The sequence below is a fragment of the Leptodactylus fuscus genome, chromosome 2, assembly GCF_031893055.1.
Source record: "Leptodactylus fuscus isolate aLepFus1 chromosome 2, aLepFus1.hap2, whole genome shotgun sequence".
In the NCBI taxonomy this organism is placed as follows: domain Eukaryota; kingdom Metazoa; phylum Chordata; class Amphibia; order Anura; family Leptodactylidae; genus Leptodactylus; species Leptodactylus fuscus.
In genome coordinates this window covers 284,673,802-284,690,941 of record NC_134266.1, presented here as the reverse complement: position 1 = coordinate 284,690,941, position 17,140 = coordinate 284,673,802, and the positions used below count along the sequence as shown (strand labels likewise).

Below are 17,140 nucleotides of genomic sequence, written 5' to 3'. Positions count from 1 at the left end.
ATAACCTGACCACAATAAGGACATCATGGCTGGTTATCAGGAGGACACTACATGTATGAGAAGATAACCTGACCACAATAAGGACATCATGGCTGGTTATCAGGAGGACACTACATGTATGAGAAGATAACCTGACCACAATAAGGACATCATGGCTGGTTATCAGGAGGACACTACATGTATGAGAAGATAACCTGACCACAATAAGGACATCATGGCTGGATATCAGGAGGACACTACATGTATGAGAAGATAACCTGACCACAATAAGGAGATCATGGCTGGTTATCAGGAGGACACTACATGTTTGAGAAGATAACCTGACCACAATAAGGAATCATGGCTGGTTATCAGGAGGACATTACATGTATGAGAAGATAACCTGACCACAATAAGGAGATCATGGCTGGTTATCAGGAGGACACTACATGTTTGAGAAGATAACCTGAGCACAATAAGGACGTCATGGCTGGTTATCAGGAGGACACTACATGTATGAGAAGATAACCTGATCACAATAAGGACATCATGGCTGGTTATCAGGAGGACACTACATGTATGAGAAGATAACCTGACCACAATAAGGACATCATGGCTGGTTATCAGGAGGACACTACATGTATTAGAAGATAACCTGACCACAATAAGGACATCATGGCTGGATATCAGGAGGACACTACATGTATGAGAAGATAACCTGACCACAATAAGGACATCATGGCTGGTTATCAGGAGGACACTACATGTATGAGAAGATAACCTGACCACAATAAGGAGATCATGGCTGGTTATCAGGACGACACTACATGTTTGAGAAGATAACCTGACCACAATAAGGACATCATGGCTGGTTATCAGGTGGACACTACATGTTTGAGAAGATAACCTGAGCACAATAAGGACGTCATGGCTGGTTATCAGGAAGACACTACATGTATGAGAAGATAACCTGAGCACAATAAGGACATCATGGCTGGTTATCAGGAGGACACTACATGTATGAGAAGATAACCTGACCACAATAAGGACATCATGGCTGATTATCAGGAGGACACTACATGTATGAGAAGATAACCCGACCACAATAAGGACATCATGGTTTTCTACACACTTGGTCTAACCATCCATCGCACCCATTGTTCCAAAACTAGTCTCTTGGCTCCTCACAATAGTATACTGTATTATACTCCAGAGCTCCGCTCACTATTCTGCTGGTACGGTCACTGTGTACATACATTACATTACTTATCCTGTATTATACTCCAGAGCTGCACTCATTATCCTGCTGGTGCAGTCACTGTGTAAATACATTACATTACTTATCCTGTATTATACCCCAGAGCTGCGCTCACTATTCTGCTGGTGCAATCACTGTGTACATACATTACATTACTTATCCTGTATTATACTCCAGAGCTGCGCTCACTATTCTGCTGGTACAGCCACTGTGTACATACATTACATTACTTATCCTGTATTATACTCCAGAGCTGCGCTCACTATTCTGCTGGTGCAGTCACTGTGTACATACATTACATTACTTCTCCTGTATTATACTCCAGAGCTGCGCTCACTATTCTGCTGGTGCAATCACTGTGTACATACATTACATTACTTATCCTGTATTATACTCCAGAGCTGCGCTCACTATTCTGCTGGTGCAGTCACTGTGTACATACATTACATTACTTCTCCTGTATTATACTCCAGAGCTGCGCTCACTATTCTGCTGGTACAGTCACTGTGTACATACATTACATTACTTATCCTGTATTATACTCCAGAGCTGCGCTCACTATTCTGCTGGTACAGTCACTGTGTACATACATTACATTACTTATCCTGTATTATACTCCAGAGCTGCGCTCACTATTCTGCTGGTGCAGTCACTGTGTACATACATTACATTACTTATCCTGTATTATACTCCAGAGCTGTGCTCACTATTCTGCTGGTGCAGTCACTGTGTACATACATTACATTACTTATCCTGTATTATACTCCAGAGCTGCGCTCACTATTCTGCTGGTACAGTCACTGTGTACATACATTACATTACTTATCCTGTATTATACTCCAGAGCTGCGCTCACTATTCTGCTGGTGCAGTCACTGTGTACATACATTATATTACTCATCCTGTATTATACTCCAGAGCTGCGCTCACTATTCTGCTGGTGCAGTCACTGTGTACATACATTACTTATCCTGTATTATACTCCAGAGCTGCGCTCTCTATTCTGCTGGTTCAGTCACTCTGTGTGTCTTACCTGTTATTTGCTCTTACAGGGGGCAGGTCCAGCTCCTGTGTGGACAGTGGAGGTGAGTTCCGATCTTTGTGCCTCATTTTTGTGCAGTTCTTAAGGGGTTAATCTTTCCGTTCCGCCGCTCTGCGCTTCCTTAGAGCAGCCGAGTGAGACGTCTCACTAATGGATAACAAGTTACTGTGCACACAATAGTGGAGGGGTTTGGAAACTTGCCTTTCAGTATTGTGGGACAGTTGGGTGTTGTCACAGTGAGGGCGGTTGGTTGTCTGCACTCAGATCTCGCACTAATGCCATGAACTCTTCACTCTTAGGGATGAGGATCTCGTCTTCAGTGATGATGTTTTCACTTCTTCTGGGTTTCCTCGCGCTGTCTCTCCCATAGACACAGCGCCATCGTAGGCCGCCATGACAGACAGAAGACCTGAGGACGGTGATGAGTTATGTATGAAGAGCGGTATCGAGCAAGTCACCATGACCGACAAAGAACTTGACAAAATTGGACATTCCCTTTAAGAGACCCTTAAAGAGGACCTTTCACCATATCCGGGCACAGGCAGTTCTATATACTGCCAGAAAGCTGACAGTGCGCTGAATTCAGCGCACTGTTGGCTTTCCCGATCCGTGCCCGCTGTAAAGAGCTTACGGTGCCGGTACCGTAGTGCTCTATGGTCAGAAGGGCGTTTCTGACCATTAGCCAGAGACGTCCTTCTGCCTCGCGGCGCCAATCGCGCTGTGCTGTGGAGCCGGGAGGAACGCCCCCTCCCTCTGCTCACACAGCTTGTCCGTAGACTAGCGTTATCAGGAGAGGGAGGGGGCGTTCCTCCCCGCTCCACAGCACAGCGCGATTGGCGCCGCGAGGCAGAAGGACGTCTCTGGCTAATGGTCAGAAACGCCCTTCTGACTGTAAAGCGCTACGGTACCGGGACCAATAGCGCTTTACACCGGGCACGGATCTGGAAAGGCGACAGTGCGCTGAATTCAGCGCACTGTCAGCTTTCTGGCAGTATATAACACTGCATGTGCCCAAAAGTGGTGAAAGGTCCTCTTTAAAGGAGATCTCTCACCGCTTCCATCAAGTCCAATAGCCCCTGATCCTCTGATTCCAGCACAGTTGGATTTTCTTCTCTAGCCCCCACCGTTCCCGACCAATCATTGCTGTTAGATTCAGCCCAATTATACTCTCTACTGTCAGATGGGCGGTCCTAGGCTGGAGCAGAGAAACAAGCACCGCCCACCTGACAACAGAGTATAATTGTTCAGATACTAACAGCATTGATTGCTTGGGCATGGTGGGGGCTAGAGAAAAAAAAATCCAATTGTGCCAGAATCCGCCTACTGAAGGAGCAAAGAGCCAGAACTGATGGTGAAAACCTCGGGTGGGGTAAAATCAAAAGATGCCCTCGCGATGACATCACTGGCAGCTGTCGGGGCTCGTATCACCACCCCGTATCAGGACCCCGGGGTCACCTCGCTGGTTCCATCTCTTCGTTACATGGCAGCTGTCAGGGCTCGTATCCCCACTGCTTGTCTCCTGTGGGTGTGGGTCAGGGGTCACCTCACTGGTTCTATCTCTTCGTTACATTTTTGATACTTTTGTTCTATCTTTTCTATCTGTTTATAACTTGACTGTACATTGAAGGCTTCTTCTACACCCGCCATCTGGCTCCAGAATCATCACTACCCCCTACTCTGGGCTCCTGCATCTAGAATGGGGTCCTCCAAGACCCACCATGGGATGAAGATCTCCTAAATATCTGTGATGTTTCTATAATATCTGTGGCTTTCTGTATTTTCTCCAGCACTGAGTGCAGATGAGGCGGTAGAATAAATGAATCCAGAGGTGCAATGTCTCATCGCTCCGTACGTATATTACATACAACATCAACACGTGAAGGAACGGGAACATGTAACCTCACAGCCAGGACCAGGCATACACTCCCTTACTGAGCAGGGGCTTCACTACCACTGTACAAGCATCAACATAACTAGTAATACCGCCATACAGTGACCACATAGTGGTCAGATACCAGGTCTACACCCCCGGAGAGCACTGATCAGACAGGATACATTACTATTACATCCAGTGACTTCTCCGGTCTCTTCTGACTGTAGATATCTTCTTCTCCACCTCACCCCGACCACCATGACAGTTTTCTGGATAGATGTCACTGCTCCTTCTATTTTGGAGCCAATTCTCAGTCCAAGAACAAGTCCATGATTGCACCTTTGGTTAAGCACCAACCTACCCAATAATACCACCAAGGATAGTTGAGTCTTCTGAGATTCCTTTCGTGAATAGTTACGCCATTCGCCCAACAGCTTTATTTCAGACCAAACTTGTTTAGTCCATGAGAGTAACAATCGGAGGACCACGGGGGGCGGGGTACAAACACCAAAACTCACCTCTCCCCCGCAGCACCCAACTCTACACCGAGGTCCTTTCTGGATGACGTTGGTGTGTCCAACCTGCTGCTGGTGCCCAATCACAAGCCTCAGTGGTCGTTTAGGGCTCGAAACATCGCCTAGGACCTCAGTGGAGAGTTGGGCGCTGGAGGACCTAGTGGGAGAAATGGATGGCGTGCGAGGGAGAGACACTGGATGGCGAGTATACAAGGTTATTATGTTTCGGCATCTCCCCATGACCTCTGATTGTCATATCCCTGGGTCTGAAGAGTCTCAGGAGTGTAACAATGATCCACGAGTGGTCAACCTCTAAGGTTTGGGGGTAATAAGCGCATCACTATTCAGCCCCATGGGAAAGCTCTGAAGTCAGCGTTCTCAGAAGAGATAGAAAGTAAGCGGTCTAAAAAAAGCAACCTGCAAAAAAACGGAGCCACTGACAAAGATCTTGTTAGTAAAGTTCACAGCGTCACTGACCACAGCCGGAAATACACCCGCGGTTACTGACTGGTTTACGGAAGAAGATATTTAGGGTGAAAATGAGGGCAACAGACCAAAGCAAGAGAAACCTGCAAGTAACAGCACGGCCTGGGATAGCGCACCACCTACGGCTGTCACCAGAGAATACAACACCATGTGCACACCATTAACCCCTTACTGGGCTCTTAAGCACTTCTGCACTTCCTTGTGTCTGACATCACAATAAATGAGCAGATAATCAATATCACGAACTTGTAACATAGAAATCACGTCATGGCATCTTAGAAAGTAATAAAGGTAACCCGGGGTGGATGACGGACCCATCGCGGTGCCACCATAACTCATCCTGAAGATGTATAAGGAGCCTCCTCCACCCTGGGCTCATGTCCGTACACTGGGCTGTCGTAATAGACAAGACATGTTTGGTCCAAAACCAGAAGCGCTTTTATTATATCCGGGATCTCTTTATAATAATAAAATAAAATCGGAAAATTCCTCCGGCAGGAAAGTCCTCAGCACGAGGGAGTCAGAATAATAGTGTTCTGAGCGAGTGTAAAGTCTACGGTCCCTTCTTTTTGGCGGAGGATCCTGTCACTGACCCCTCCTATCTGGACATGTTATACCCCACATACAGGGCGGTCATCTATACATGGCATCTGGATGTTCACCAGTAACTGAATGACACTCTACCAGAATGTTGGATTGGCTGCAGCAGAGACGATTCCCCATTGGTGCGCCGACCTCCCCGATCAGCAGACCTAACACCCTGAGACATCAAGGACTCTGAGTATCTGGCCCCCCTCCCCCAATCCCCCTGACCACGGGATCTGAACAACCTGAGACAATGCGTCACTGAAACTACGCCTAGACCTCTGTCCTGTCACCAGTGGAGATGAGATGGAGCAGTGGTAGGGTATAGAGAAGACTTGGATAGATATCACTATTTGTATTCGAACAAGCAGGGCTGCAGTGTAAAGCAGAGGGGAATGAGCAACAGCCGGGACCTCTAGTATGGTGAGATGAGCTGCAGACTAGACCACACACTGTCCGGCCCCATTGTACCCACTGACCACACAGAAGGTAAATGTCGCACAATATCAGGACACAGAATAATAATCATTAAGTATCAAGAACAATCTTTTCTTTATCAGATGATTTTTTTTTTTGTTACTTTTTATTTCATGAGCTCATTGAATTCGTTAGTTACAAGTTCATCTCGGATGTTGCGACCACATCAGTGTCAGAGTCTCCAGCGCAGAGTCCGGCAGAAGCGTTGGATGAAAAACTCCCACAAGCTTCGCTTTATCATCCGGCAATGTCTCTAAGAACATAATGGCCGCCATCAGACTCCATTATAGGAAGTGCGGGCCTCGGGATCCCATGTGGACTGTAAAAGTGGGACCGTTGTCTGTCCTGCTCCTGTGACGTCCAGAAATACGGCAATGCAGATGTGAACTCAGCACTACTGCCCTCCATCTATAGGACTTGAGCTGCGGTCTATTGTCAGCAACTTAGAAAGCAATACCTGTAACCCGGGGTGGATGATGCCCCCATGGCGGTGCCGCCATAACCTATCCTGAAGATGTATAAGGAACCGCCTCCGCTCTGGGCTCATCTCTGCACACTGGGCTGTTGTTCTAGACAAAACCTCCACCACTAGCGCAGGTCAGTAACATATACTGCTCTCTGTTATCAGCCAGGTCAGTAACATCTACTGCTCTCTGTTATCAGCCAGGTCAGGCCGCGGCACAGGCTCAGAGTAGGACTGAGGAATAAACCGTAATTCTCTCTGTTATCAACCACGTTAATCTGGAGATAGAATGAACCTAAACTTAAGCCTAATCCCCCCCCAAGTGTACCCGAGCCCACCACGACCACGACTTTATATCACATACTATGTATCCGGTGCATAGACATTCACATCACGTGTCTCTGCTATCCGCCGCCCCTGTCTATTATTATTACACCGCCATCAGCTGCTGGAGTAGCACATAATACTGGATGACACTTTGTAACAGTCACACTACACAGTGCGGTGCGGTCCTATCCCCATATCAGGATACAGTCGCCTTCTTGTATCTCCTCGGGATCCTTCGCTCCATTACACCAGGTAGTTTGTTCGCTATTCTAATAGTCTGAATATACTGGTATTATATGGTCAGATCTTAGGAAATCTCTGGCACTGGTCACTGACTGAGCCGTCCTGGTGTTACACGGTGTATATTATCAGGGGGCTGTGACGTGGGGGCTCCGGCCTCTGACCACAGTGAGGGGCCCCTACTATAGGCAGGTCACTTATAGGGACACTGTGTCTTTAAGGTCCGGACGTCTTCTGCTTGCTCGGCGTTCTCAGTTTCCTCCATTTCCCTTTCTTCTCGCCATTCAGAGGAGACGAAACATCAAAGGACTGGAAAGGGAAAGAAGAGATCTGTAGGAAACGGACCGGACCGTATATATACTGTACAGAGATATATATATATATACCTGACAATTATATACAGAGCCAAGACATCAAGGGACTGGAAAGGGAAAAGAATATAATATACAGTATATAGAGCTGAGCATTGTATATAGAGCTGAGCATTGTATATAGAGCTGAGCATTGTATATTGTACACACACATATATATTAGTAATAACACGGTGTACCACACATATGTAACGTCCACATAAATGCTGTTCAATTCCACCCCTGCATTACCTCCCACTCCCCTGTATACAGGTCTATATACTGTACATTCATTATATACATATGACTATGGCCCCTCCATATGACAGACTATATGGGATGTCCCAGATACTGTATGCTCCTGTACTTCTGCTTTCTCCCCCTGACCACCCCTCTCCCCCCACATTGGTGACCATTACCCAGTTTGTCGCCCCCTGGTGTTCACTACTCCAGGTATAACAATACAGACAATGCTCAGATTCTTACCAGGGCTGCACACGGGGAGATCTCGCTTCTCCTCTACAAGACAAAATACACAGTGAGCTCTGATTATAAGCGGGATCATTACTATATATACAGTATATATGAGCGGGGCGTCCTCAGATGGTCGTGCTCATGGGAACAGCCTTCTCATGTCGCTGCCATAGCAGTAAATGACCATTGTTATAGGAGGTTATAAGGCATTTTTGTATATTTTGAGACCTTGCCTGACTCTTCTCTTGGTGGCCACTAACCTTCTCTAGTTGGCCGTCTCCTATATAAGGTTACTTACTTCCTCTTTCGTTGACCACCTTAATCTTCTCTTGGTGGCCACTAACCTTCTCTAGTTGGCCATCTCCTATATAAGGTTACTTACTTCCTCTTTCGTTGACCACCTGAATCTTCTCTTGGTGGCCACTAACCTTCTCTAGTTGGCCGTCTCCTATATAAGGTTACTTACTTCCTCTTTAGTTGACCACTTGAATCTTCTCTTGGTGGCCACTAATCTTCTCTAGTTGGCCTTCTCCTATATAAGGTTACTTACTTCCTCTTTCGTTGACCACCTGAATCTTCTCTTGGTGGCCACTAACCTTCTCTAGTTGGCCATCTCCTATATAAGGTTACTTACTTCCTCTTTAGTTGACCACTTGAATCTTCTCTTGGTGGCCACTAATCTTCTCTAGTTGGCCGTCTCCTATATAAGGTTACTTACTTCCTCTTTAGTTGACCACCTGACTTTTCTCTTGGTGGCCACTAACCTTCTCTAGTTGGCTGTCTCCTATATAAGGTTACTTACTTCCTCTTTAGTTGACCACCTTAATCTTCTCTTGGTGGCCACTAACCTTCTCTAGTTGGCCATCTCCTGTATAAGGTTACTTACTTCCTCTTTAGTTGACCACCTGAATCTTCTCTTGGTGGCCACTAACCTTCTCTAGTTGGCCGTCTCCTATATAAGGTTACTTACTTCCTCTTTAGTTGACCACCTTAATCTTCTCTTGGTGGCCACTAATCTTCTCTAGTTGGCCATCTCCTATATAAGGTTACTTACTTCCTCTTTAGTTGACCACCTGAATCTTCTCTTGGTGGCCACTAACCTTCTCTAGTTGGCCATCTCCTATATAAGGTTACTTACTTCCTCTTTAGTTGACCACCTGAATCTTCTCTTGGTGGCCACTAACCTTCTCTAGTTGGCCGTCTCCTATATAAGGTTACTTACTTCCTCTTTAGTTGACCACCTTAATCTTCTCTTGGTGGCCACTAATCTTCTCTAGTTGGCCATCTCCTATATAAGGTTACTTACTTCCTCTTTAGTTGACCACCTGAATCTTCTCTTGGTGGCCACTAACCTTCTCTAGTTGGCCGTCTCCTATATAAGGTTACTTACTTCCTCTTTAGTTGACCACTTGAATCTTCTCTTGGTGGCCACCAATCTTCTCTAGTTGGCCATCTCCTATATAAGGTTACTTACTTCCTCTTTAGTTGACCACCTGAATCTTCTCTTGGTGGCCACTAACCTTCTCTAGTTGGCCGTCTCCTATATAAGGTTACTTACTTCCTCTTTAGTTGACCACTTGAATCTTCTCTTGGTGGCCACTAATCTTCTCTAGTTGGCCGTCTCCTATATAAGGTTACTTACTTCCTCTTTAGTTGACCACTTGAATCTTCTCTTGGTGGCCACTAATCTTCTCTAGTTGGCCTTCTCCTATATAAGGTTACTTACTTCCTCTTTAGTTGACCACCTGAATCTTCTCTTGATGGACACTTACCTCCTAAGTAGGTGCAGTTGAAGTGACTGCACACCTCACAGGTACTGTCCAAAACATAAATGTTCCCTCTTTTCTCCACGAATCGGAAGGTCTCAGCCACCGGGATTAATACTTCCTGCTCTTTAGGGAAGAAGGAGATTCTGTGGATGTCAACTCCGAAGCAGGTTGTTATCTCAAAGAACAATCCCCCAGAATATTCCTTGGCTACTTCTATATTCCTAGAGGACGATGTGAATCTCCCAAACCTCAGGTCCACATCCTCCGACACCTGCAGAGACTTGTCTGTACCTCTGAAGACCTTGTAAGTCTTTGTTTGCCTCTTTGAGTTCTTCCGCAGCACCTGCAAGGCGCGAGTCAAGTAGAAGTGAAGAGCCTTGTAGTGGAAGTCCTTCATGTAGTGTCCTCTGGACCTTCCAGCCATGGTCACGTTCCCATTGAGTTCTTTATAGATTGGGCTGCCCTCCGGCCAGTCTGTGGTGTAGACGATGATCGCTATACCAAACTCATCCCTAAAGTCACTGGGAAGACGTAATTTCGTCTTGACCTTTTTCCACTGCACTGCAGCCAGGTCCCAAGCCAATCCAAAGGCAGAGTTGAAGGATTTTTCCCAAATTAAAACTTTTGGCATAAGATCCACCTCATATTGACTGGAGCATCCATCGTACTGGTCGTCAAAGGAACTGGGATTAAAGTCCAGTATCTGATGCTTACACTTCATCTATAAGGAATAACACGGAGCTGAAATGTATCATAAGCTTAGGGATGGAGGCCATGATGTGAAGAGTGGACGTCATAGCATGAGGAGTGGAGACCATAGTATGAAGAGTGGAGACCATAGTATGAAGAGTGGAGACCATAGTATGAAGAGTGACATAGACCATAGTATGAAGAGTGACATAGACCATAGTATGAAGAGTGGAGAACAAAGCATGAGGAGGGGAGACCATAGTATGAGGAGTGGAGACCATGGCATGAGGAGTGGAGACCATAGTATGAAGAGTGGAGACCATGGCATGAGGAGTGGAGACCATAGTATGAAGAGTGGAGACCATGGCATGAGGAGTGACATAGACCATAGCATGAGGAGTGGAGACCATAGTATGAAGAGTGGAGACCATAGTATGAGGAGTGGAGACCATAGTATGAGGAGTGGAGACCATGGCATGAGGAGTGGAGACCATAGTATGAAGAGTGGAGACCATGGCATGAGGAGTGACATAGACCATAGCATGAGGAGTGGAGACCATAGTATGAAGAGTGACATAGACCATAGTATGAAGAGTGGAGAACAAAGCATGAGGAGTGGAGACCATAGTATGAGGAGTGGAGAACATGGCATGAGGAGTGGAGAACATAGTATGAAGAGTGGAGACCATGGCATGAGGAGTGGAGACCATAGTATGAAGAGTGGAGACCATGGCATGAGGAGTGACATAGACCATAGCATGAGGAGTGGAGACCATAGTATGAAGAGTGGAGACCATAGTATGAGGAGTGGAGACCATGGCATGAGGAGTGGAGACCATGGCATGAGGAGTGGAGACCATAGTATGAGGAGTGGAGACCATGGCATGAGGATTGGAGACCATGGCATGAGGAGTGGAGACCATAGTATGAAGAGTGGAGACCATGGCATGAGGAGTGACATAGACCATAGCATGAGGAGTGGAGACCATAGTATGAAGAGTGGAGACTAGAGATGAGCGAGTAGTATTTGATCGAGTAGGTATTCGATCGAATACTATGGTATTCAAAATACTCGTACTCGATCGAGTACCACTCGCTATTTGAATGGAAAAATTTGATGCAGAACCAGCATTGATTGGCCGAATGCTATACAGTCAGCCAATCAACGCTGGTTCTTCTCCTACCTTTAGAAGTCTTCTCCGTGCACCGTCCCCGCTTTGACTGTGAGCAGCCATTTTCTTGTAGTGCGGGCATGCGCAGTTGGCTCTGCCCAGGCCCGATGCCTGGCAGAGTGAAATCAGAGCCGGAAGATACTGCGGGGACGCTGCACGGAGAAGACTTCTCGGAGAATCCAGCCCGACCCTCACTCATGGACTTGGTAAGTATAATTTGATTGAACGTTGCCTACCCCTGAAACAAGCATTTTCCCCCCATAGAGTATAATAGGGTTCGATATTCGATTCGAGTAGTCGAATATTGAGGGGCTACTCGAAACGAATATCGAATATTTCACTACTCACTCATCTCTAGTGGAGACCATAGTATAAGGAGTGAAGCTCATAGTCAGATTTGATACTCTCCACCTTTTCTATGAGCAGTGTAAGGGTGCATTCACATGATGTCTTTTGGCACATAATGTGCCACGTAGACACCGCACTATTTTGCGGCCGTGATTTTGCGGCAGCTGCAAAATAGTGCCGCATATACGGTCCGCAAAAGCTCCCGCGGCGTCTACGTGGCACATTACGTGCCAAAAGATATCGTGTGAACCCGGCCTATTCCTGCACTACCCCAACCTCCATCCTCCCTGTATCTGAAGAATCTTTTGTACCTTTTCTAATACTATGGTGGAGGTCTGGGTGAGTGGGGGTATTATATAGAGCTGAGGCTGCCTAAATACCCTCCTTGTAACTTATAGACATGGTATATATTGGAGCCTTGTGCATGATGGGAGCGGATCCTGTGCTCATCTGTAATCACAACAGGTTGATCTGAATGCAGCCATTGGCCTTGTGCATGGAACATGTCCCTGTATATGGTCCTGTATACGTCCCTGTATATAGTCATGTATATGATCCTGTATATAGTCATGTATATGATCCTGTATATGGTCCTGTATATGGTCCCTGTATATGTCCCTGTATATGGTTCTGTATATGGTCCTGCATATGGTCCTGTATATGTCCCTGTATATGGCCCTGTATATGGTCCTGTATATAGTCCCTGTATATGGCCCTGTATATGGCCCTGTATATAGTCCCTGTATATGGCCCTGTATATAGTCCCTGTATATGGTCCTGTATATGGGCACACATAGTCCTTATGATTCAGTTTGATGAGCTTTGCCATATGCTTCATCAATGTATCTCTGTATTTTGCCTTAAAAGCAATAAGTTTACGATAAATGTGTCTATGATCTGAGATCTGACGGGTCCGCCTTAACCAACTACGGCCATATTCACACAGCAGCCATTATTCTGGGTAGAGGGATGGTATTGAGGGCACATATAGCACCACAATCCCTGGTCTGCCACATTGTGCATGTTAGTGGGGTTTGCCCTATTACACCTATGGCTCGTCCTTGTATCTGTGTCAGTCTATACAGCAGGATACATTATAGGAGCGGTATTATAGGGTTGTGCGTTATATGACATATCTGTACGACATCAATACTGAAAATATGTGACACCTAACGATATTATGGGATATCTGTGCTCTGCCAATATTATGGGATGTCTGTGCTCTGCCAAAATGCAAAATCACAGGCAAATGGCAGGAATGAGAAATGACACATTGTATCTGCACTTTGATACATTTTGATACATTTCTATTGTATCGTTTTCCTCCCATCCCGGCTCCGCCCACCTTCTGCTTGTTCCATTGGACAAATCTCATGGACAACCCCCCCGGACACAGACGAGCCCTTACCGAGGGCAGGAAGCCGAGATCTTCAGATGTGCTTTGTTTTCCTGCATTTTTCTTGGTTTTCTTCCAACTTAATAGACTGGAGATCCGGAATCCATCTTTTCTATAGGGATCTATAAGACAAGACCATCTATAAGATCATAACATCTCTATAGGAGGCTGAGCAATAAGTCACCTGAATGTCAAACATCTAAGGAAACTGAACTTCCTACATTTCGGTGTCCTCCCCCATTGACCTCCAGACACTCCATCCCCTCCGCTCCGGTGACTGAGACTTCTCGCCATCTCTAGGACCCCTGTCACCGCCTCTATGTCTCATTTTCATCAGGAAATTGTTGCCCGCGCAAGAGAATTTTCTTCAGGTTTCCATAAAGTAAGTGCTGACTAGACTGTAAGGTGGTTGGCTCCGCTCAATGAAGCCGCATCTTGTGACGTGTGAGACTTGTAAGCAGCAACAAACCTGCCGACAACTTCCTGCTGACAGGACACCCCTACTGACAACTTCCTGCTGACAGGACACCCCTACTGACAACTTCCTGCTGACAGGACACCCCTGCCGACAACTTCCTGCTGACAGGACACCCCTACTGACAACTTCCTGCTGACAGGAGACCCCTACTGACAACTTCCTGCTGACAGGACACCCCTGCCGACAACTTCCTGCTGACAGGACACCCCTACTGACAACTTCCTGCTGACAGGAGACCCCTGCTGACAACTTCCTACTGACAGGACACCCCTGCTGACAACTTCCTGCTGACAGGACACCCCTGCTGACAACTTCCTGCTGACAGGACACCCCTGCTGACAACTTCCTGCTGACAGGACACCCCTGCTGACAACTTCCTACTAACAGGACACCCCTGCTGACAACTTCCTGCTGACAGGAGACCCCTACTGACAACTTCCTGCTGACAGGACACCCCTGCTGACAACTTCCTGCTGACAGGAGACCCCTGCTGACAACTTCCTACTAACAGGACACCCCTGCTGACAACTTCCTCCTGACAGGACACCCCTGCTGACAACTTCCTGCTGACAGGACACCCCTGCTGACAACTTCCTGCTGACAGGACACCCCTGCGGACAACTTCCTGCTGACAGGACACCCCTGCCGACAACTTCCTGCTGACAGGACACCCCTACTGACAACTTCCTGCTGACAGGACACCCCTGCCGACAACTTCCTGCTGACAGGACACCCCTACTGACAACTTCCTGCTGACAGGAGACCCCTACTGACAACTTCCTGCTGACAGGACACCCCTGCCGACAACTTCCTGCTGACAGGACACCCCTACTGACAACTTCCTGCTGACAGGACACCCCTGCGGACAACTTCCTGCTGACAGGACACCCCTGCGGACAACTTCCTGCTGACAGGACACCCCTGCCGACAACTTCCTGCTGACAGGACACCCCTACTGACAACTTCCTGCTGACAGGACACCCCTGCCGACAACTTCCTGCTGACAGGACACCCCTACTGACAACTTCCTGCTGACAGGAGACCCCTACTGACAACTTCCTGCTGACAGGACACCCCTGCCGACAACTTCCTGCTGACAGGACACCCCTACTGACAACTTCCTGCTGACAGGACACCCCTGCTGACAACTTCCTACTAACAGGACACCCCTGCTGACAACTTCCTGCTGACAGGAGACCCCTACTGACAACTTCCTGCTGACAGGACACCCCTGCTGACAACCTCCTGCTAACAGAATACCCCTGCTGACAACTTCCTACTAACAGGACACCCCTGCTGACAACTTCCTCCTGACAGGACACCCCTGCTGACAACTTCCTGCTGACAGGACACCCCTGCTGACAACTTCCTGCTGACAGGACACCCCTGCCGACAACTTCCTGCTGACAGGACACCCCTACTGACAACTTCCTGCTGACAGGAGACCCCTGCTGACAACTTCCTACTGACAGGACACCCCTGCTGACAACTTCCTGCTGACAGGACACCCCTGCTGACAACTTCCTGCTGACAGGACACCCCTGCTGACAACTTCCTACTAACAGGACACCCCTGCTGACAACTTCCTGCTGACAGGAGACCCCTGCTGACAACCTCCTGCTGACAGGAGACCCCTACTGACAACTTCCTGCTGACAGGACACCCCTGCCGACAACTTCCTGCTGACAGGACACCCCTACTGACAACTTCCTGCTGACAGGAGACCCCTGCTGACAACTTCCTGCTGACAGGACACCCCTGCTGACAACTTCCTACTAACAGGACACCCCTGCTGACAACTTCCTACTAACAGGACACCCCTGCTGACAACTTCCTACTAACAGGACACCCCTGCTGACAACTTCCTGCTGACAGGACACCCCTGCTGACAACTTTCTTCTGCATTTCTCTTTGATCACCTCACGTTATCTCCTTTTTCTTCCATTGCATCTTGTCAGTTTCATGATGTGACCCCCGTTTCTTTTCTCAGACATCAATATTCACGACACCCACCAGGAACTGACCAAAAACATCAGGAATGGTGCTAGAAACTGAGCCAAGCGAGATGTCTAATTCACGAGCTACCGGCTGTGACCTGGAGATCCCCCAAAATCAGGACCTCCACTTTATGGATCATTTCCTCTTTGCCTTGACAGGTTGCCCTGAATAGAGATCGTCTTCAATGGATTCCCTGCAACATTTAAACTGCTTGGCCCAAAACTTTACTTGGTAGTAGAAGGTTCATCATCATCATCATCATCATCATCATCATCATATAAAGCGATAACCCAGATATATACAGTATATATATACACCATATACAGTGCAGAGCGACACTCCAATCCCTCCATTTCCCTGTAGCCCCGCACTGTACTGCACTCACCGTCCCGTCACTTCCAGCACTTTCTTCAGACTAAACAACTACTGTAAGTTATACTGTATGTCTAGAAATGTCTCACCCTGCACAGACGAGCTCTGATATCTAACACAGACAGAACATACAGAGGCAGAGAGAACTGATATAAGGAACCTAAGCCACAACATCCAACATACAAAAACCACCTGCACATAGTAACAACGCTACAAATCTCACCAAATACCGAGCACCGACTCACCTGTAATAATACCGGCTAAGTCCAGGCAAAAGGAGAAAGAAGAGAGAAACAGAAGATTCATTGTAATAAGGAAATATCTGCGGAAATAAAGATAAAAATGTCAATGATAAGTCATATGTACAAGAATATAACTAATATAATACTGCCCCTATGTACAAGAATATAGCTACTATAATACTACTCCTATGTACAAGAATATAACTACTATAATACTGCTCCTATGTACAAGAATATAACTACTATAATACTACCTCCTATGTACAAGAATATAACTACTATAATACTACTCCTATGTACAGGAATATAACTACTATAATACTGCCTCCTATGTACAAGAATATAACTACTATAATACTACTCCTATGTACAGGAATATAACTACTATAATACTGCCTCCTATGTACAAGAATATAGCTACTATAATACTGCTCCCTATGTACAAGAATATAACTACTATAATACTACTCCTATGTACAAGAATATAACTACTATAATACTGCTCCCTATGTACAAGAATATAACTACTATAATACTGCTCCTATGTACAAGAATATAACTACTATAATACTGCCTCCTATGTACAAGAATATAACTACTATAATAC

At 46.7% G+C, this 17,140-nt stretch overlaps 1 protein-coding gene across 2 annotated transcripts in view; it reads right to left on the bottom strand.

The window, feature by feature from the left end:
- Positions 1 to 6,337: 6,337 nt before the first annotated feature.
- Positions 6,338 to 17,140, bottom strand: part of LOC142196138 (ecto-ADP-ribosyltransferase 5-like) — a 31,972-nt gene continuing 21,169 nt past the window's right edge. The window contains exons 2-6 of one of the 2 annotated variants that reach the window (XM_075266366.1): positions 16,537 to 16,613; positions 13,456 to 13,565; positions 9,841 to 10,558; positions 8,081 to 8,113; positions 6,338 to 7,553 (exon numbers count right to left, since the gene is read on the bottom strand). In XM_075266366.1, the coding sequence (XP_075122467.1) occupies positions 7,546 to 7,553; positions 8,081 to 8,113; positions 9,841 to 10,558; positions 13,456 to 13,565; positions 16,537 to 16,597 (930 nt within the window). In that variant the 5' untranslated portion in view covers positions 16,598 to 16,613 and the 3' untranslated portion in view covers positions 6,338 to 7,545. Of the gene's footprint in view, positions 7,554 to 8,080; positions 10,559 to 13,455; positions 13,566 to 16,536; positions 16,614 to 17,140 lie in introns of both variants that reach the window. The other variant, XR_012715130.1, reaches the window with a different exon arrangement.